Raw genomic sequence first — 20,008 nt, 5'->3', positions numbered from 1 at the left:
TTTGACCACGAAGCAAACCAGCTACAGGCCTTGCTAACTTTCAGCTCTCTTTGCTACTTTCAAATTTTACATCTCTCACCGTTTGGGTATGGCGTCCACACATGCCAATCTCGATGCGGCCTCGGTGGACCGCAAAACGCGGCTTGCAAGGCTTGCGGCACTGAAAAGAAAACAACCAGAGTCTGATGCGAAAGAATCCGGTCCAAAGGAGGAGGAACATTCGGAGGACAAGTCCGTCAGCATAACCTCACGATACCTTTCTGGAAGAAACTATGACCCAGCAACACGAGGTCCCAAACTTGGCTTCGAGAACGCGCCTACGGAGGGGCAAGTCACCTTGGAGGAACAGGCAGCGAAGATCGCGATATCCACCGCAGAGGCTGCCAAAGAGGATGAGGAGGTGGATAAACCTATCGATTTGTTCAAACTACAACCCAAAAAGCCGAATTGGGATTTGAAGAGGGATCTTGACGCAAAGTTGAAGATTCTCAATGTGAGGACGGAGAACGCGATAGCACGTCTTGTCAGAGAACGGATACAGAATGCGCAAAGAAACGCTAAACAGAAGACTAAGGCCGGCGACATGGATGGAGAAGAAATAGGCATCGAAGGCGAAGCCTTGCTGGAGGGAATGCATGCACGCGAGCGGGAAGAAGAGAAAGAGAGAAGGGAGCGAGCAGAAGAGGACTTGAGCTAGAACTTCACCGCCACAAACGACATGGCGGATCTTTTTGACGTCCTCTGCTTATACGAGCTTTTACCGGCTGCAATGGGATGGAGCATCGGAGCCAAGGCTACTCGAGATATCAAGATGTCATAGTTTCTAAAAGGATATATGGTACATTGCCGGTTGTTAACGTTATAAGCGTGATCCTCCTTGGCGCCGAAATAATGATCAAAATGCAGACGACAACGCATGCGGCAAGTGGAAAGAGAAAAAAGGAAAAAGGGAAAAAGAGAAGCCAGCATGCAAAGTGAGAAACAAAGAACGTTCACTTGCGGTGGAACATAATTTTCACGTCCTCATATTCATGGCTTGCGTCAAGGCCAGCCGCTTACTGTACGGGCTCAAGCTTCGCCTTTCGGGTTGAGGTGCCTCACGTCTCATAGTGTCATCATCTCCCCGTCTGTCCTTCGCGGGAGAGCGCATGCGACGCCTGATCCTGGATCTGCTAGGACTTGAACCTGGAGAAGGTTTTCTATACCCCTGAACAGGGCTTGGTTCATTCCACGTTGACGGTCCGTTTTGGTTCGCTGAGGGTGTTACCGAGCGCCTCTCTCTCGCAATCCTGCTCCTATCCATGCTTCGACTATCAGATCTACCTCTCCAACTCCTTCTCCTCCTTGGATCGCACCGTCTTCCCCGTTCGCTAGGGCTTTGCGACTTCCACTTGCGTCGAATACGGCGGTCGGTTTCACGCGAGCGCGAATGCGTTTCCGCATCTGAATCGGACGAAAAATATGATTCACTTGATGAACTTCTTGCTTTTCTTTTACGCTCATCCGTCCGGAAGGGTGATGGGGACAAGTCGTGCCGTCTCTTCGGAGGGGAGGACCGCGAGCGGTTGGTGGATATGGTGGAAACTGAACTCGAAGATCTACTCGAAGAGACTGAAGGGGACCGCGATTTCGGCCTTCTCGTGCTAGACCGCGTGACATCCCTACTTGAATTTCTTTTGCTAGGGTGTATCTCCCCGTCCTTTCGGTTAAGGAGACTGCTTGGTGGTCCTTTTCTAGAAATGTCGCTTGTTAGACTTGTATGGACATTAATATTTGAGGTAGCCACACATACAAAGTCGAGGCTTCTGTTGGGATTTCCGTTGATAGTGGCTGTAGCAGCTTCGGGTTCGCTAATTGCTGGGTTCTCGATGGGCGCGACGTATATGGACGTTCTTGTGGAGTCACATTGCATTCGTAGCTGTAGTGACGTTTGTAACAGTCAGCACCAATAAAGTCTGGAATATGAGGAGTGGAGACATATCTCTTTTCAAGCATTTTTGACAGAGGGTATTCGGAGTCGCTTTCGACGGACCCCGGAGCCCTGGAATATTGCGATATCGGTTCATCCCACTGCTTGGTTCAAAACAGTGTTGCTCTTGCTTGTCGGTTCTGAATCCTGTCGCAAAAGTGTGGAGCGGAGCGGAACAAAGCACGGTAGACAGACTGCGCAGATGTCTCCGCGGTGATATTTCTTCTTCTAGTTATGCCTTGCTTTACCTGCCAACTGTGCAGCCTTGAAAAGTGACAGGAAGCGCAGCTCAGTCCTTATACCAGCTACCTACCGCAGCCGCCTCTGTTTTCTTCCAGCCCGTTCGGCAGCCCCAAAGCAGGGTCGATGACTAAGCTTTCACCGATGACATAATCACCACCTCCCCACAGCTGCAGCCGCCAAGCCACCTGCGCCCAACCTTTTATCGACTTTGTGCACTTCCTCCTTTCCGCTGCCCACGCTTCAACGGCCTAGATTTGCGCCTTGACAGCATCACTCCTCTTTACTGCTGCCGCAGAAGACATCATTTCTGGTTGTGCACAGTATGGTTTGATGCTCACAAGGCACTCTACCAGTTTGCACAATCTTTTTCAGCCTCAAAGAATTCTTTCTTGCAGCCCTTGGGACTGGCCAGTGATTCAGCAATCATCTCCTCACCTTACCCTGTTAACTCTTTTCCATGGCGGATATCCATGTCCAAAGATATGTCGTCTGTTTTTCTGGGTTTCTGTGTGGTGGCTTGTCCTATTGACCCTGTTTCTGCTGTATGATCATTTGTTGCGTCTGTGAGCGGTTCTGCCAGGGCGATACTGGTCTTTCATATCTACTGGGGTTCATTATCCTTTTTTAAGCCTTGCCATGGCTTCAAACACAGCTCAATTTACTAGCCAATTATCATTTGCAAAGGTTTGTTTTGCTTATAAACCTCTTCCTTGATGTTGATCTTCCTCGCTAAGATTCTCCTTGCTAGGTTGCAATGATGAGCCCGCCCCTTGACCAACGCATTTTGGCCTCTCATCCGAATACCAAGTCTGCCAAAGCCATTTCCACCATGCCAATGGGGACCGCTCCCGTGGCTGATCCTTCCGATCAGCAACCTTTACCATCTGGTGATATCCCCAGTCCGCAAATGGACGATCTGTCGAGAGGGGTAGAACTCCTCCATCTGTCGAGCGAAAAAGAAGTGTCAGGTGGTTTAGAGGCTTCTGGAGAGGATGGTCAATCAAAGAATGAAGGAACATCTGATGATGACCAAACCCACTTATCCAGCTCTTCTACGAAACCAACGAGTTTTGACTCCAAGAGCATGGCTTCCGTAACAACTTTCGCCATGGATGAGAAGGAGTCCTTACGGCCCGACGATAGTGCGAGCGTTCAAGCGATAGAAGAGGATGATTTCTCTGGGTCTGCTTCCGGCGCACCTAATTCTCAAGTTGGCTCAGAGGGTAGTGCTCGTCTAAACCGTGTTAATCAGTTAGCCATGGCCCAGCGATTCTCCGGCATGGCACCGACTAATATTTCACGACTTAGCGAAGGATTAAAAACCTTTCATGGGGATTCAGCCACAAACCCTCCGAATGAGCGAAGCCTTCATGGTTTCCCCAACGAACCGGACGAGAAATTGCTTGAGGCAATGCGCTCACCGAAAGATAGATTACTTATACTACAGCTTGAAGAGAAAATTATCGCCTTCATCAAGAACCCTAGGTTAGTTTGGCCCTACAACCTGGTGTTATAAGCGAAGCTGATGACCTTTGCAGCGAGCAATCATTAGAGCTCCCTCCTTGTAACGCTTTCGGTCGCTTGCTAGCCCATAAATTGGGTGATTATTACCACCTAACTCATTTTGTGGATAACAATGTGACGTCGGTTCGTCTTCACCGGACGCCGTGGTGCAGGCTGTGAGTTGATCCTATTTTAGTATAAGTTTGCTATCTTGAGGCTAATAGTGTTAGTCCTACCCCCTTATCGGCACTCTATGCTGCCGATGCTATGAGAACTCCACCTCCAGCTGTTCCAGCGATGAAAATCATGCGCCGCGTTGGTCAACCTGGGACGTCAATATCCGCGGGAGGTAGCACTGCGCCTAGCTCATCAGCCCCATCGAAAGCTACTTCGGAAGCAGGGGCAGAAGGTTCTGGCGAAGATGGAACGGAATCGTCCATAGCCGCTACTCCAGCAAAAGAGCGCCAAACATTGACACGAGAGGAACGCGAAGCAAAGTATCAAGAGGCTCGCGAACGAATATTCAGGGATTTTCCGGAATCCAAACCATCAGACAGCCCCAATAGTGGCGAGCATAGCTCAAATGTCTCCAGGTCTAACTCCAGGGTCGGTCGCAAGAAGCATAGACAAAGAACACCTCACGATGATGGCTTTGAGGCGAGATCGCAGTTTAGTACCTACTATGGTGGTGTGCAGTATTCATCCACGCAGATACCTTTTGGGGGAATTGTGCACGATGCTTCCTTTGTCCCGCAAAGCAGCTACATGTTGGGACAGCCGCCAGCCGCGGGGTTGAATTTCGCCCAAAGTAATCAGACCACATCCATATATCCGCCTCATGCCAATCCTGGCGTTTTTCCACAGTATCCCGTTGGTATGGCAACGCAAGGCAATTGGCAAAATGGACATATGCCAGCCGCCCAGTATGCAAATTTCCAACAGGGCAATCAGCTCCCGATGATGTCACAGCAGTCGTCTACGAGATCATCCCCGGCAATGAGCTCTTATGCCCTGCCAACTGGCATCCAGTATCCGCAGTCTCCTCCTTCGTGGAACCAATCTACATACCAACCTGGCTATTCGTCACCAACAGGGCAAAGGAATTCCCCAGCTGTACACTGGCCCAACGTTCCACCTAATTCAATTAATCAAACCCCAATGACTTATCCGTATGGTCAGTCTCCAAATCAAGCATATTCACAGACACCCGCGAACAATGGCACTCCGAACCCCTTGCCAGGGAGTTTCATACGATCAACGTTTAATCCCCAAAGCAGATCATTTGCGCCCGGTGCTGGAATCCCTCGACACAAATACTCAGACAATGTTACACCCTCCCAAGCTTCCAGTACCTACCCAACCATCAGCCAACAATGGATAGCGCCTCAGGAGAATATGAACCGATTCCCACCAAAAGGTCCGGGACCTCAGCCTAATGCCAAATCTCCGCTACCTCAATCATCGGGCCAAGGTAGACCGGCCGATAACCAAAATTCGATTGCAAAATGGGGTACGCCTTCGCATCTTCCACCAAAGCCCCCACCTTCTGAGGTGCCTTATGATTTTGATCGAATGCCTCGGACATCAACCGTTCCTTCGCAAGCCTATACAAATAATACATCGACTCTTTCAAAGCCAGCCGCATCAAAGTCCGGTCCTTTGGTGGTAGGTGGGGCTGCGCCTCAGAATTCTCGGTCTCATGGAGCTTAGGCTACAGTGTTGTAGCAGTTTCCTTGCATGCTTCGGTATGTCAACATCCCGGTTATCTAATCTAGGACATCCGTTTATCTAACAACCACACTAGGCGCATCAGGGCATCTTCTGGTTATGGGTAACGTTACACATGTCAACACATAATGTTCACAGGTCGGCGTCTCATGGTTCCTGGTTTATGATTTCCTCCTTGAGAAAGGATTGCTTTTGCAAACCATGGAGTTCTCAAATGAAATTGTGGGGTAAAAATGGGGGATATGATTGATATAGAGTAGCTGCATGAAAAACTCGAGTCTTTTCTTAGACCTTTGCCATGTCCATTTCTTCATCTACATATACCCTATATTGCACCCCCATGACATCCTACTCCTCGTTGAGTTTGTCGTTTGCTATTAACTTTTTAAAAGTCTTCAGATTACCACAAGCACAAACATATCTTTCGATTGGGATCAAAGGGCCACATTCCTTCATAAGACTATAGTTCCCAATGACAATGTCAATGTCAATGATCATAACCAAAGCATAGAACTTGGGGATAATATAGAGCCCCAGATGCAAATATCTAAGCAAATCATCCACCATGCAAGGTATTACTCTGTGTTCAACATAATTTCAGCTAGATATATAATATACAGAAAAAGAGGCATCACTCTAAAACGCCATCAGTGCGAAAATCTTGGTCAAAAAGAAGACAAATTCCCCCCATTCATTCATACACCACGCTTCAGCAAGTCTGCCTCAGCCCTTTTGACTTCTTCTTCTAGTGCCTCCACCCCGTCTTTCCTGAAGCGAGTAACCTTCTTAACATTCCTCGCCGTAATCTCGTTAACCTCCTTGCCCTCTGTTCTGCGCCGGGCAAGAGCTTTAGCGGTCATGGCGAAACGCATATCCCGTGGTCCGTCGACAAGCTCAAGAATAGCCGAGGGTGCTTGATCGGGCTTTCGGGGCTCGACGCGCAGCACGCGGGTGTACCCGCCCGGGCGGGTGAGATAGCGCTCGCGAAGGGTGCCGAAGAGCTTGGGGAGGAGAGCGTGGGGTGTCTAATTGACGGACAGTCAGTAACGATACTCTAAGGGCACCTATCTCAACGTATGGGGTCCAAGAAAGATTCTTGCAAAACGGTTTTCCGGGAGTGAGGCAAAGCATACATAAAAGATCGACAAGGCCCTTTTCTTGCTGGCTTCCGTATTCTTCTTCCCCAAGGTTATGAGCTTCTCTGCTAGTCGCTGTGCTTCTTTGGCTTTGGGCCATGTCGTTGTGATTGATTCATGAGTAAAAAGCGATGTAACTAAATTTCGGAGGAGAGCTTGTCTGTGCGAGGACTTTCGACCTAGATGTCGATATTTCATTGCGCCGCCGGCCATGGTGAAGCACTGAAGATGGGTTAGAAAATTCAGGCAAGAATTGTAGACCTCTTTCGGACGAATGTCAAGCGGGGGACTAGGGACGTGTGGAGAGTTTTCAGGTAGACTGGAAGCAATGGACCTTCACACACGAGAGCTGGCGTGGGATGAAATACAGCTCTGGTGTTGTCGGAGGGTCGTGCATTGGGAGTGAGAATCGATAACGTTCTGCGGCGGACGACGAAGATCCGCCCACCAATCGGAGCCGAGAATTGGCAACCAGAGCTTCTCGCCCGCCCACAGCACCGCTTCCATCAACAGAATGGCGAACATCGAACGCATCTCAACCGCGTGTGCCCCTTGTGAAATGCACAATTAAAGAGCTTACTTCTCTCGGCAGACCAACTACACACTAGAATGGGTTTTTTCACCGGCTTTGTACGTCCATTCCTTCTCCTCGTCCACAACGACGTCACGATCTTACCAGTTTCTTAAACCGCTGCTAGTTTGGAGGATTCGCCCTCACTGCCTCGATCCTCTATATAACCGTACACCTGCATCTTGCGAACCGGCATCATCAACATGTCCTTCTACGCGAACAAATCGATCTTCTTAATACTCTCTCGCTCCCAGCAACAGCCAGAAATGGGCTCATTGGCAATGCTGCCGCTGATGTAATGGCTCGTCGAGGATATCTTCCCCGACAGAGACCGGGAATCATGGAATTGGGCAAAGAAAAATGGAATCAGGAAGTCAGGCTATTAGTTAGGAGGGCGCAGGAGTTAAAGTGGGAGGATGTACAGGAAAAAGTTCAAAAAGGCTGGGAGACAGCAAGGCGCTTGACGAAGGACAGATAAAGTTTCAGTCATTGCCTGTTCTATCTTTTTTTTTTTTTTTTTTTTTTTTTTTTTAAAAAAAAAAGGCGTTTGATACCCCTTTCTGCAATATATTGTATCACAATGTTTGAGTGCATGGATTTATTGCAATGTTAAATGTATGACTTCCAATGTCCTAGTATCAATTCAGCCGTTGGTCTGACCTTAACCCTGGCGGCTTGACATTGATGGGAGGCCCTGAACTCAGCCCACGGCATGCAACCGCGCTCCCTAGGATCCGCGCCGGCAGGCTATTCAGTAGAGAACAGAAGCACCAACAACATGCCCTACAACAGCCATAGGACAGAAGCTTGAATTTTGGTATAGTTAAAGGACCATACCAACGACAACTCGGTACCTCAGCGAACCTAATTCAATGAAAAATTAAGGCTCCTTTGCATAAATTTCCTCAGCCATTTGATGCGGCAGAGTCCATGCTTTCGCTCTCGCTCCAAATTTCTTTACTCTCCCGCTCCACGGCTCGCATGGCATTGGCAACTTCATCAAGTTTCGCTACGACATCTAGAACGCTGCTATTAACCCGTTCAAAATACCGGTCGTTGGCTTCTCTCCTCTTTCTTGCAAGTAAGATGTCTTTTTCTGTCTTCGCATCCAGCACTTTATCGGGTGCATGGTCATCGGTTGCCGTTGATGCGCGCCGTATAGACTCCGCTCCCTTTTGGCCACCTAGACCAGACTCACTAGCAGAACTATCGGCAATCTCGTCCGTCTCACTTCTCGCCCATGCCTGCGCCAGCGCCAGCTGCTTAACACGGAGTTCTTCGAGGGCCATTGCATGTTCCGCACCAAAGGCATGATCTCCACTAGCAGCACTCAGCTCAACTTCTGCAAGGGTACTCTGCATCTCTTCCCACACGGCATCTCCATCATCTGATTGCGCTTGGGCCCGAGATTGAAAAGGGCGGAGGAAGGGCGAGCCTAGCTCCGTGCTAGCACCGAGGAACCCTTTAGAGGAGCCATGCCTCACGGAAGCTTGCGACCCTTTTACGGAAGATGATGCACTTCCAGGTTCCTGAGAGAGGTTGAGGAGTCCTGGAGGTAGCGACAAGTTAGACGCGTTGCGCGAGGGAGGTCCTTGGAAGAGGGCTGGACGGGGAAGACGCTGGGCGGATTTTGTCCTGGGTTGCGACATTATATCAAGAACTTGTGTAGTTGTAAAAGTTCACACCACTAGCCTAGAATTCACGGAGGGACTCGTCAAATAGCAGTTTGTTGCTCTCTCTCGTGCTGTCTTGAATGATGAGCGGCTGGGAGGACCTCACGGACGCGGTTGCCGGATAAATATATTACCGATAGCTATCCCAAACTCGCTTAGCGTTAGGGCGAGGCGAGCGACACATCCACAGTTGAGTTTGGAAAAATCGACGACAGCGACCTCCACCATCGACAAATCAACCGGGCTCCCTGAACCGTTGTATTTTTGCGATAACATTTTTCGGTACGTATATCGAGAATTTCCTATCGCCCCTGCTGCATGTACTTTCCAGCCTTTCCAGCCTCCTGTTCAGCCAAAAGAAGCCTTTTCGATTTTCGGCACCAGAGACTAACTCGAGGGATCCCAAATCGATAGCAAAACTACCTTCAGACATTATTCAATATGGGTAAAGGAAAGCCGCGCGGCCTGAACGCCGCCCGTAAGCTCCGCAACCATCGCCGCGATAATCAATGGGCCGATCTTACCTACAAGAAGCGCCTCCTCGGAACTGCCTTCAAGTCATCTCCCTTCGGTGGTTCCTCTCACGCTAAGGGCATCGTGCTCGAGAAAGTCGGTGTCGAAGCTAAGCAGCCCAACTCCGCTATCCGAAAGTGTGTCAAGGTGCAATTGATCAAGAACGGAAAGAAGGTCACTGCTTTCGGTGGGTTTAATACTTTCGCGGGGAAACTATAGATAAACGGATGGCGGGTGCTGATGCATTGTGGTCAACTAGTTCCCAACGACGGTTGCTTGAACTTTGTCGATGAGAACGACGAAGTCCTCCTCGCCGGTTTCGGTCGCAAGGGCAAGGCCAAGGGTGATATTCCCGGTGTTCGATTCAAGGTCGTCAAGGTCTCCGGTGTCGGTCTTAGCGCTCTCTGGAAGGAGAAGAAGGAGAAGCCAAGATCTTAGATGATCTTAGGGAGTCCCGGGATTGGGGAGTGCTGTGTGATGGGATGGCAAGGGGGACACGGCTTTTACCGGCCGAAACAGCATGGGATATTTTCGCTGCTACTCCTACTACGATAGAGTGGGCGGTTGTGGTGGGCCAAATCATGCAAACTGGTCTACGGTGTTGAAATGCTACCTCTTAACCCGACTGGGTTCATGTTGGTCTTGGGGAGCAAGTAGCACCCATGGAAATACCGGTAAAGAAATAGCCTATTCCCATTTTCTCTATGATAATGTTCATAAAATTATAAACGTCATTGCATCATGATTCCAAGTTCAAGACTCATGTTCGTGTCACAATTTGACATCTTCATTGCGATAGTGATCTGCCACAATGCGGTATAGATATGACGGTGCATGACCCCCACTAGAACAATACATTCATTAGCTGTGATCTGCCAAATAAGACCAGCCAAGGAAATGAAAACATACATATTTGTGATATAAAGGTCGATCAGCTCGGCGGGCACGTAGTCAGACAATGGATTCACCACATCAATGTTGTCCACCAGCTCTCCATCTTCATAGGGAAGCACCGCACTTGGATCTCCATATTCAACCAAAGACTGCTGGTCGAATGGGTATACAGGGCTCAGTTTGTATACACCGCTCACAACAACTACTGGGGTCTTGTGCGCTTTCGCAGCATTAGCAATGAGCCTTGTGCCTGCGGCAGCAACCAAGCCACCATTTGCAAGGACACAATCGGTCCCAAGAATGACTTTATTGACCTGTGACATCAACGCAAATACCGCTGAATCGGGTATCAAGATAACGGTGATTCCTTGGGCAATTAATGGTTTCTGGAATGCTTCCGGCGTCAACCGTTCTTCGTCGCCACTCCTGATACCAGTTACTGTCGCATGGGTATCATCATGGTTGTTTGGGTATGATTCTACCTGAATAACGCTGAACTTTCGTTTTGCTGCAGCTTTGAGGAGGAATTTTTGCACCGTGGTTGACGCTGTGTGGGTGAGAATCACTTCGTTTGAATGGATGTGATCGAGCGCATAGGCCGCAATCTGGTCATTCGCCTGGTTCAGCTCTTCGAGTATCTCTTTTATACCATCAAACACTTCACCTCGGTAATCTCGGGGCTTATCGTCGCTAGTATCTGGCTCTCCTCGGGAAACGCTGACAGGCGAATTGGGGTCTGTAGACTCAGGTGGGTATGAAAGCAAATTAAACATTGACGTTCCTGGAAGAGCGGGTGCTGCCGTAACGTGACCTGTGAAGGACGGCCTTTCTAGAGAATCGAGGTGCGATAGCTTCTCGAGTGCGCCGCCGGGGTGTGTTGGCAGACGCGCGAGGTTGTGAAAACCACCGTGAGGAGGGGTATGAGGGCGCGTATCGTCTGATCCGGCGTCGCTCATCATTCCGCAGTCTCGTTTCCAGCTCTCAGCTTCATCTCTCATCATACCCAATACACGGCGGACAATGTTGCCAACGATCAGTTGTCTGGGCTGCGCGGACACCAATCGTCTACCAATTCGCTTGACATGGTCGATTAACGTCGCCGGGTCATTTGATTTATTGGTGTGCATAGCCCTCAAAAGGAGATGCGCGGTCGCAAGCGCACATGAGTGCGGCTGTCGGATGTGGCGTCTTTTTAAGAGCCTGCGATTCCTATTAGTACGATAAGGCGCAGTTGGCTAGATTAACGAACGTTATTAAATTTTCTGTGGATGCCTCGACTGAGCTTTGTTTCAAGGATTGAATATAACTAGATAAGCTCGGAGTCATGGGTAATATCGCTGGCGCCGCCATCCTGGCTATCTTCTCGCCCTCCTAACTGTGCCTATTTTTCTGGTGGGAGTCTTGACGATCTTTTGCTCATATGACTCAATTGAATTTTGAGCTCAAGCAAAATGGCTTCGAATCCAGAACAAGGGAATATCAACTTAGAACATACAAATGAAAGCACAACCAAATGATAGGGAAGTAAATAGACTGGGAAGTATCAAGCTGACTTCCTAGATTTTTGCCAAACAAAGCATCACTTAAAATACTGAAGCAATGAGCTTCCCAAACACGTTCGCGCAGCGAATCCAAACCATCACCAAGAGAGGAAAGGCGCAAAGCTTGGCAGCAACCTTCATTCAACCTCAGTCTGCGCAGCTCACCACTCCTCTCAGGCTATAACATACCCTCTCCTTCTTAAGAGCTTACGGATCAGATGAGAGGGAAAGCTATGTATTGGATCAAGAAAGATCAAGGCTGAGAAGCTGGAGACTAGCATCTCGACACATTTCAACGGCTCTCTCATCCAGACTACCTTCATTAAAATGGTGGGTTTTGCTTACAACAGTGGATATGTTTTGAGGTTTCAGAGGACTATTCTTATCGCTGGAGCTTTTTAGTCGCAACATCTTGATGAACCGCGTGATCAAAGTGCCTATTACAACATATATTTCCATGTACCTCAGAATTCCGCTTAGAAGCTTAACGTGTGCCCATATTGTTTCCAATTGAGATAACTAACACTATCCTTTAATGAACAGCACAGAAGAGCTTTCCTTGAAACCTTGGGCCAAATCCTCGAGATCTGGCGGGAAAGATCAGTCATCTCAGGGAACCCGCAAAATTCTGGACACCAAATGCTGCAGCACTCAGTCATACAGCTCAATGCTGAAAGGTGGTGAAGAGAATTCTTCCCAGTCCCGCGGATTATTCCGGTCACCACGCCATCTTAGTGCTCTGGCTCTGAGGGTGAACTTTCCTTCAGCCATTGATTTACCATCAGCTAAAACAGCTTGATAAACTGCAATGCGTTGGTACGAGGAAGTGCCAACTTGTCCAAAGGGGTGGCCGCGCACTGAGCTGTTAAATCCCGGTATTGGATTTTCTGGAACCTGATGTCTATATGCTATGTACAATACATTTCTAGCCGGGCTTTTGGGCTGATCGCCATAAATAATTCCAATAGCATGGAGTGTGTCTTTTTGGTGCATCCTGAAATATTGTCTTTTTGGCCTTGCTATCTGTATGGATGGATAACTGTGCATCTGTTGGGTGGGAAGGGTTGTTTAGTGATGTCTAGAGCAGCTTTGATAACACTTTCAGAGCTTATCACGAAGCAAAGAATCTTCTTCATAAGCGATTCAGGGGAATCTCTGCATCTGTTATCAGTGCAAGAAAGCCTCATAATTTGCAAATTAACACCCAGAGATTAATATAAGCAGGGTGGAAGATTCAGTGTCAAAGCACTAGTCTTGATGATACCCATCTACACAAAGCAGTTCTTAAATGCACCTCTCTTTTTGTAGCCAGGATAGGGAAACCGGATTCGGAAGCAGGGTATGTCAAGGAATGGAAAATCGGCAGCGAAACAAACTGAAAACTGACGACTTTAATTGTGAAGCCGATGATTTAGACGACAGAATTTGAAATTAGGCGAGGGACAGGAGGTCGCAGAGGGCCAAATAACGTATTGCAAGTCGGTTAGAATGCGGGGTAATGAAAGCCGTTTCGAGTAGTTAAAACTTGCCCTGCTTTTCCATCGATTCTCCCGCGTACTCTCGCCCTAATACTTCGTGACAAGATGTATATTTGAAGTCGACACTTCTTATTCCTTACTGCATTATCGCCTGCAAGTGCTGTCTCGTTTCCGAGTCTTTATTTCTTGCCGGTAGTAGTGGCGACCTCAATACTGGCTGGGTCAAGGTAGTCGACTAGCAACATCTTATGGCCAGAAAGCACTTCACCGTCGCACATTTCCTGTCTGGTGGCTGGTTGATCAGCATTGGGGAACTTGCTTGCGAGTAAAAATTTACTTTCGAATCGCGGGCGGCATCTGGATTGTGAGGGATTAAACTTGATGCCGTGAAGGGGCGCAGCTTGGTGGTTTGATGCTAGAAAGCCGAAAACCCGAAAATGCAGGATTGCAGAATTGCAGCAAGGTAGAACGTATTCTCACTCTGATGTGTTGTAATTTCAAGCAGGGTCGGGGTTCCGGAACCGAGTTATTCCTTGCCAGACAAAGGAGCTTCGTTTCACAAGCTTCTTTCTTCACCATCTGCGTGCACACTGTACGATCAGGACGGACATAGAGACCAATCGCGAGCCTTAAAGATTTAACTAGAGTTCATCCACTCTTATATCTCATCCCCCTGCAAGAGTTTTCTTTGATCTGCCAGGGTTCTTCACTAGCTACATTGAAGTCGAAGGTTCTGCTCATCGGGGACGAAGAACGTGAGTGATCTGTAGAGCTAGGGAATGGTGTGGTGTGAAACGGAGGTCTTACGGAAGAGCTTCTTGTTGAAACTGAACCCGGGAATCGTTGGACAGCATATCAGCATAGCCTCGTCTTTGACGTTGGCCAACTCGACACCGTTGCGTTCTACACGGTCTTTCCCGTCTTGGAGCTGTCCATCAAAATCAGCTTCCCAAGTCCCGTGCATATTCATCGTGCACCAGCTTTCCTTCTCGATCCCTGGTCAGGGATAGATTGGATTCATCTCGTTGAAGAATGCAGTATCAATGGCGTTGTGGCTATCAACATTGAGTTGACCGGCCTTTCGCTCGCTACGAAGCAGGTACTGCCTTGACAGCGGCTGGTTTGCGTGCCGGTCAAATGGTAGAACTTGTGACCACACTCGATGAGGCTTTGTTTCACATTGTCATTATCGGGGTGGTGATGGAGAGGGAACGCCTCGAGATGGTGAACGGGGGCGCGAGCCGTGGAATCTAGGAATTTCGAAATGGACACCAGCTGTCCCGAAGATTTCGTCTTTAGAATCCAAGCGATGCCATTCCACTTTGTATTTTGAGCCGTTTCGCTTTACCTTCCTTTCTCCAACATCGAAGACCACGCATCTCGGATCCGAATTTCACGCCATGCATACTTGTAGCTTGGGTGCTCTTATCAGTCGCTCCACCATCCCCGCTCCTTTCGACCAAATTAAGGTAAAGCATCAGAGATAGCACGGTAAGCCCTGCTTATCCAGTGTCCTGAGTCCAAATCCTGCATTTTGTAAGTAAGTTGCTTTCCCCAGTCCAGTGTGCCTGTAATATCTGTTATACTGTTGTGTTCATCAAGAGTGGCAAACTCTAATCAATGTGCCTGCTGTGTCTGTGGCTGAAGCATGCGGTGATGGTGATTAAAGAAGCATTCCTATATATGGAATATGGAATTTGGAGTACTCTGTACGAAGTATTAGCTCCCAAGTTGAATTGCGTTTTGAAGAATTCTGCCCCGCTTCGAGTCGATTAAGCATGCCCTCATGAGTTGGGTTTGAAACACATCACATAATAGGAGAATTATTTTTTGAGAGCTAATGAGTCTCAACCACTCACTGAATGATGGTAGGACGCATTTATTCCTCGGGCGGCAGACAATCCCACATGGCATCAAATACTATAATATTGTCATCCTGAAGGGATTGGCAACTCTTGAGGATAAGTCCTTCTGGTGGACTAGCCACGGAGTGATCGAAAGCGGATTCTTCACACCCACAGAGATCCCTGCTGAAACGTTACCCTCGTTGGGTGCCCTCCTTCAGGTCTCCATATGCTCCCGTCGGAGTGTCCCCAATTGCGGTTTCATTTCAATTAGTTGCTTTCTTTTTTTGGAGTAGCATAAATCTTCGTACATTTCTATCCATGAAACGTATTGTCGGAGTGCCAGGGAGTGTCGCGAACGAGGAGCTCTCACGAGGCTCTATTTGTTTTAGAGCAGAGGCGGAGAGCAACCGTAGTCGCGTTGGGAATTAGTTATAACATGCGCAGTTCTGTCAACTCGCTGGGAGACTAACGCACTCAAGAACAGTCACTGAGAGCATTCTGGTTAAACTCCCCACCAGCAGGCATGGTGGTGGTTGGGCACGAGAGACCGCAGTGCTGATATCGTTGACGCCGGGCTTGGCCCAACAACTCCGCGTGGGCTTCCCGACTCCCCACCTCACCTCAACAATTGATCCGGCTCTCTTTCGTCACTTTGGACAACGCATTGTGCTGGATCTCTGTCTGGATCTTTTGCTTGTGATACATGCCATCATTGCATTGGAACCTCTGGATGTGAAACAGCGGCGTCTTGGGGTAAGACTACGTAGTGATCGGAAGCGATCCCATTCTTTTATTATTGGCGGCGCATTTTGGTTTGTCCACGCCTCACTCAAACTCGTCTTCTCAGCGCCTCCGCATTCTGTTCACGAACGACAATACACTTTCATATTCTCGCACCAGAGTTCAACTTGGTCAGTCATTTGCTCTATATAGGCCTGCGTTCATGGCCTACGCCAAAAGATGAACTCCCTCAACATCCTCTCGTCCCGCGTCATCGGCCAGACTACGCCGTCGTCCTCCCGATCGCCCTCTCGATCCCGTTCCCGTTCCCACTCCCAAGGCCCCACGCTCTCTGGCAGAAGTGCTCTAGCAGGGAATAGGTCCTATAGCGAAGGAAATTTACATGATATCGGAGCACTTGAAGGGTCAACGGAAGAGGAAAATAATAGTAGTGACCAACCTAATGACGTTGCACCGACCATGGGAGACGTCGAGGAGAAGGCCCCTTTGTTGCATGGCCTGCAGAAGGACGGAAAGACATTACGAGCAAGCGAATTGCACGCAATAGCACAGCAGCTAGTTGAAGCCCTTGCGGAAACCTTGTCATCCATATTATACACTCTTGCATCACCGGCTATATACCTTGTGCGAACTTTTCGCGATGATAATGGCCGGTATTCCCCTCTTAACCCTGTCCGACGGATGCGATTGTCCGGCTCAGAGTCCAGGAAAAACGCAATGGCGCTCGAAGCTCCAGGAAAAACAACGAGAAGGTCAAGATCCGGTTCCATGAGGAGCAACGTTGGTTACAGAAATCTGAGGACCTCTCCGTCCAGGGAGTCAATGTCTTCCATGTCGTCCAACGCCTCCGAGTCCGATATCGATCGAACACCAACCAAGGCGGGCCGCCGGCACTCAAGGTCAAAATCGGAACAGATAACCAGCATTGGAAACGAAGTGACGCCTAGACGTTCAATTCGAATCCAGATACAAAACGGTCGAAAAGGCACAGGAGATAAGGTGCATAGAAGGCGAAGTAGCGAATTAAGGGATACTGCTACCAACGTTGCCGCTGAAAGCCTAAAGTCGCCGATATCTCCTTCAATCCATCGACTCACCAAATATCCCCACGCTCCCGCTCCACCGCGACCACTGATTCCACCTCGACAGCCGTCTTACGCGCCCGGCTCAGGAAGGCCTAGATTCCCTCAGAAGACTTTAATCCTTGACCTCGACGAAACCCTCATCCACTCTCTGGCCAAGGGTGGTCGCATGTCTAGCGGCCACATGGTTGAAGTGCGGCTCTCCACGCCCATGACTACATCCACCGCACCTGGTGGAGCATCCACTACCCTGGGCCCGCAGCATCCTATTCTCTACTATGTCCACAAACGACCGCACTGCGACGTATTCCTGCGCAAGGTTTGCAAATGGTACAAGCTTGTGGTCTTCACAGCGAGCGTGCAAGAATATGCCGATCCAGTGATCGACTGGCTGGAACAGGAGCGGAAGTTTTTCCATAGTCGGTACTATCGGCAGCACTGTACGTTGAGAAACGGGGCGTACATCAAAGACTTGAGTTCGGTAGAACCAGATTTGAGTAAGGTCATGATCTTGGATAATAGTCCAATGAGCTATATATTCCATGAAGGTAAGGCTGTTCACACTTGGTAGCTTTGTAATGGACACGGGATGTGGTATGCTAAAGCAGTATAATAGACAATGCCATCCCGATTGAAGGATGGATTAATGATCCGACGGACAATGACTTGCTACATCTCATTCCATTGCTGGAAGCAATGCAGTATGTGACCGATGTACGAGCATTGCTTGCCCTTCGACGTGGTGAAGCTATGACATAGAAAACCCCGGCAGTATGCTCGGTAAATGTTAATTGTGTGAAGTTGTATATACATAACTCAACAGTTCCTTTTTTTTTTTCCGTTTACTTTTCTGTGTCTTCCTGTTTCATCGTACCACCCAAGCATTGAGCGTGCATTTTCATTTATATATCTCTGCCTGTTGTCTGCAGGGGTTCTATTATCTCTTTGAATGGGTTTTGACGCTTTTTCCCCCTTGTTCTATGATACACCTTTTAATAGCTTGCCAGCCATGGTTTTCTCTCGTCTCTGACGCCTACTTTATTAATGGGTTGAAACACGCACTCCTCCCTACCGTCTTCATGAGAGCGTGTAGCCGAGTTATCCGATTTGCATACCCCATTTAGAGTAATTTGCTTTGGATCACCCTTGTCCTGCACAGCTGAAGAAGAAAAAAGTGTACTGTTAGTACTGTATAATACGCAAGCCGGATGGTCAGGAAATTATATGTCTTTGTTCTATCCTTGTGCGTCGAGAACCCGAAAATCTATGTACATACATACAAGAGAATTATTTCAAAATCTCTCCACTTCTAGGACCACTCTTATGGTGCTTTTCAAGGGAATGGGAGAGAAAGCTAGGTTTGAATTTTATTTGGTAACTTCCACAAATGCCTCCTTCAAGGCCTGGATCGCTTTGTCAATATCATCCCTTGCAGGATCCGTCACACTCACACCCATGTGACCGAACCGGATATACTTGCTAGCAATCTCTTTGTGGAGGCCTCCAGCAAACACGACACCCTTCTTACCCAAGATTGGCAGGATGTCCGCGGGCGTCAGACCCTCAGGCAGTCTGATAGCCGTCATGGCGTTGGCCTGGTTCTCAGGCTTGGTGGCCAATTGGTGCAAGCCAAGCTCAGCAACAGCGCTCTTGACACGCTGGGAGGCAGCACGGTGAGCAGCAAAGCGCTCAGAGAGAGGTTTAGATGCGATCTGGACGAGGGACGTGTGGAGTGCCCTGACGAGCTGGGTAGCTGGAGTGGCAAAGTATGACGGCTTGCCGGCCTCGTAGTTTTGCATGACGGGAAGCCAGTTGACCATCGAAGCGTAGTAGCTAGCCGGTGGGCTCTGGCGGGTCTTGAACCTCTCCATGGCACGGCCGGAGCACATCACGATGCTGAGGCCGGGAGGACAGCCGATGGCCTTTTGGCTGGCGGTTAGGACGACGTCGATGTCCCATTCGTCAAAGGCGATTTCTTCGCACCCGACGCTGCAGACACCGTCGACGACAACGAGGGTGTTGGGGCTCACACGTCTGACGAGTTCAGCGACGGCCTTGATATCGCTGAGGACACCGGTGGAGGTGTCGACGTGGGTGATGGTGATGACTTTGTAATCGGCGAGTTTCAATGCCTGTTCAATGTCTGACAGGGATGGCCGGTCCCCGATGGGAGCTTTCAGCTGGGTGGCCTTGGCGCCGTAGGTTTCGAGACAGGCAGCGAAGGAGTCGGCAAAGTAACCGCTGTGGAGGACGAGGGCTTCCTGGCCGGCCTCGATGAGGTTTGACGCAACGAGGTCCCAGCCAAGGGTGCCGGAGCCCGCGAGGATGAAGGGCTGGGCGGTGGGAGAGGTGCTTTGGAAGAGCTTGCGGACAAGGGTCAAGGATTCACCAAAGGTCTTGACGAATGCTGGGCCGACATGGCTCTCGCTTTGGAACAGTCAGTGCATCTTTGATTCTCAACGGAAGAAGCGTAGTAGAGACGAAAGACGAGGGGGCAAAAGAGCTGTTAAACTTACGCGAAATGAGACATGGACTGAAGGACGGCATCGTCAAACTCAATCGGGCCCGGGATGAGCAGGGTAGGGTGAGGAGCTTGGGCAGACATGGTTGCAGAGGCGCTATTCCCGGTCGTGGTGCTATAGTTTCGCTGTTGCTGCTGTGGGAGTTGCTGAAGTTGATGGCGAAGAGGGGCTTCTCGAAGAATGGGTTTATATTCTAGGTCGTCGGGTTCGACAGAGACAGCTCTCTCGGTCGAGAAGGGGGTGTTCAGTGCAGGCAAAGGCAGTTTCTGATCAAAATGCCTGGAGATCAGACTCAGACGTTGGCGGGTGGAGGAGCGTGAGGACGCCAGGGTGACGGAGGGGGAGCACGCCGCGGGGTAGATCCGGGAGGCCGCGAGTCGGAAAGTTGCCGCCAGCTTGACGAGCGCGTGGAGACAGACTACTTGTTGAAAAGAGTGCTAGCTACGCCGGGCAGAGTGCGTGGGAATCTGTTGAAGAAGCGAATGTGTCCTTTCTCAGCCGATGTGAATCATTTCTCTACCTTTGATGCTGTCGGCGAATCGGTGGATAAATACTAACCAAATTTTT

The 20,008-nt window shown here is 49.3% G+C and overlaps 10 protein-coding genes across 10 annotated transcripts; 5 read left to right on the top strand and 5 right to left on the bottom strand.

The window, feature by feature from the left end:
* Positions 1–88: 88 nt before the first annotated feature.
* D8B26_006797 (uncharacterized protein) lies at positions 89–697 on the top strand (the record flags this gene model as incomplete). Its single annotated transcript, XM_003070228.2, has 1 exon — positions 89–697. The coding sequence occupies one exon, from the start codon at positions 89–91 to the stop codon at positions 695–697; it is 609 nt and encodes a 202-aa protein (XP_003070274.2).
* Positions 698–1,015: 318 nt separating this feature from the next.
* On the bottom strand, positions 1,016–1,995 carry D8B26_006796 (uncharacterized protein; the record flags this gene model as incomplete). Its single annotated transcript, XM_066125296.1, has 2 exons — positions 1,016–1,733; positions 1,793–1,995. The coding sequence occupies 2 exons, from the start codon at positions 1,993–1,995 to the stop codon at positions 1,016–1,018; spliced, it is 921 nt and encodes a 306-aa protein (XP_065981378.1).
* Positions 1,996–2,457: 462 nt separating this feature from the next.
* D8B26_006795 (uncharacterized protein) lies at positions 2,458–5,856 on the top strand. The gene is made up of 5 exons (XM_003070226.2): positions 2,458–2,896; positions 2,961–3,697; positions 3,751–3,891; positions 3,946–5,460; positions 5,520–5,856. The coding sequence occupies exons 1-4, from the start codon at positions 2,849–2,851 to the stop codon at positions 5,423–5,425; spliced, it is 2,406 nt and encodes an 801-aa protein (XP_003070272.1). The 5' UTR covers positions 2,458–2,848; the 3' UTR covers positions 5,426–5,460; positions 5,520–5,856.
* Positions 5,857–6,003: 147 nt separating this feature from the next.
* Positions 6,004–6,939, bottom strand: D8B26_006794 (mitochondrial 54S ribosomal protein bL17m). The gene is made up of 2 exons (XM_003070225.2): positions 6,577–6,939; positions 6,004–6,468 (listed from the first exon to the last, which is right to left on the bottom strand). The coding sequence occupies exons 1-2, from the start codon at positions 6,790–6,792 to the stop codon at positions 6,139–6,141; spliced, it is 546 nt and encodes a 181-aa protein (XP_003070271.1). The 5' UTR covers positions 6,793–6,939; the 3' UTR covers positions 6,004–6,138.
* A 249-nt stretch (positions 6,940–7,188) lies between these two features.
* Positions 7,189–7,650, top strand: D8B26_006793 (uncharacterized protein; the record flags this gene model as incomplete). Its single annotated transcript, XM_066125295.1, has 2 exons — positions 7,189–7,209; positions 7,278–7,650. The coding sequence occupies 2 exons, from the start codon at positions 7,189–7,191 to the stop codon at positions 7,626–7,628; spliced, it is 372 nt and encodes a 123-aa protein (XP_065981377.1). The 3' UTR covers positions 7,629–7,650.
* A 346-nt stretch (positions 7,651–7,996) lies between these two features.
* D8B26_006792 (uncharacterized protein) lies at positions 7,997–9,051 on the bottom strand (the record flags this gene model as incomplete). The annotated part of the gene is made up of 2 exons (XM_003070224.2): positions 7,997–8,785; positions 8,930–9,051. 2 exons carry the CDS (start codon positions 9,049–9,051, stop codon positions 8,056–8,058), a joined length of 852 nt encoding a protein of 283 aa, XP_003070270.2. The 3' UTR covers positions 7,997–8,055.
* RPS23 (40S ribosomal protein uS12) lies at positions 9,011–9,774 on the top strand (the record flags this gene model as incomplete). Its single annotated transcript, XM_003070223.2, has 3 exons — positions 9,011–9,105; positions 9,238–9,523; positions 9,596–9,774. Exons 2-3 carry the CDS (start codon positions 9,265–9,267, stop codon positions 9,772–9,774), a joined length of 438 nt encoding a protein of 145 aa, XP_003070269.1. The 5' UTR covers positions 9,011–9,105; positions 9,238–9,264.
* Positions 9,775–10,107: 333 nt separating this feature from the next.
* On the bottom strand, positions 10,108–11,742 carry GCD7 (GCD complex subunit gcd7; the record flags this gene model as incomplete). Its single annotated transcript, XM_003070222.2, has 3 exons — positions 11,480–11,742; positions 10,246–11,430; positions 10,108–10,180 (listed from the first exon to the last, which is right to left on the bottom strand). The coding sequence occupies exons 1-3, from the start codon at positions 11,578–11,580 to the stop codon at positions 10,108–10,110; spliced, it is 1,359 nt and encodes a 452-aa protein (XP_003070268.2). The 5' UTR covers positions 11,581–11,742.
* A 4,314-nt stretch (positions 11,743–16,056) lies between these two features.
* Positions 16,057–17,678, top strand: NEM1 (Nuclear envelope morphology protein 1; the record flags this gene model as incomplete). The annotated part of the gene is made up of 2 exons (XM_003070221.2): positions 16,057–17,467; positions 17,536–17,678. 2 exons carry the CDS (start codon positions 16,057–16,059, stop codon positions 17,676–17,678), a joined length of 1,554 nt encoding a protein of 517 aa, XP_003070267.1.
* D8B26_006788 (uncharacterized protein) lies at positions 17,534–19,970 on the bottom strand. Its single transcript, XM_003070220.2, has 2 exons — positions 19,436–19,970; positions 17,534–19,346 (listed from the first exon to the last, which is right to left on the bottom strand). The coding sequence occupies exons 1-2, from the start codon at positions 19,522–19,524 to the stop codon at positions 18,287–18,289; spliced, it is 1,149 nt and encodes a 382-aa protein (XP_003070266.1). The 5' UTR covers positions 19,525–19,970; the 3' UTR covers positions 17,534–18,286.
* Positions 19,971–20,008: the final 38 nt, after the last annotated feature.

The sequence above is a fragment of the Coccidioides posadasii genome, chromosome 3 (assembly GCF_018416015.2).
Source record: "Coccidioides posadasii str. Silveira chromosome 3, complete sequence".
In the NCBI taxonomy this organism is placed as follows: domain Eukaryota; kingdom Fungi; phylum Ascomycota; class Eurotiomycetes; order Onygenales; family Onygenaceae; genus Coccidioides; species Coccidioides posadasii.
This window is presented reverse-complemented; position numbering and strand designations above follow the sequence as displayed.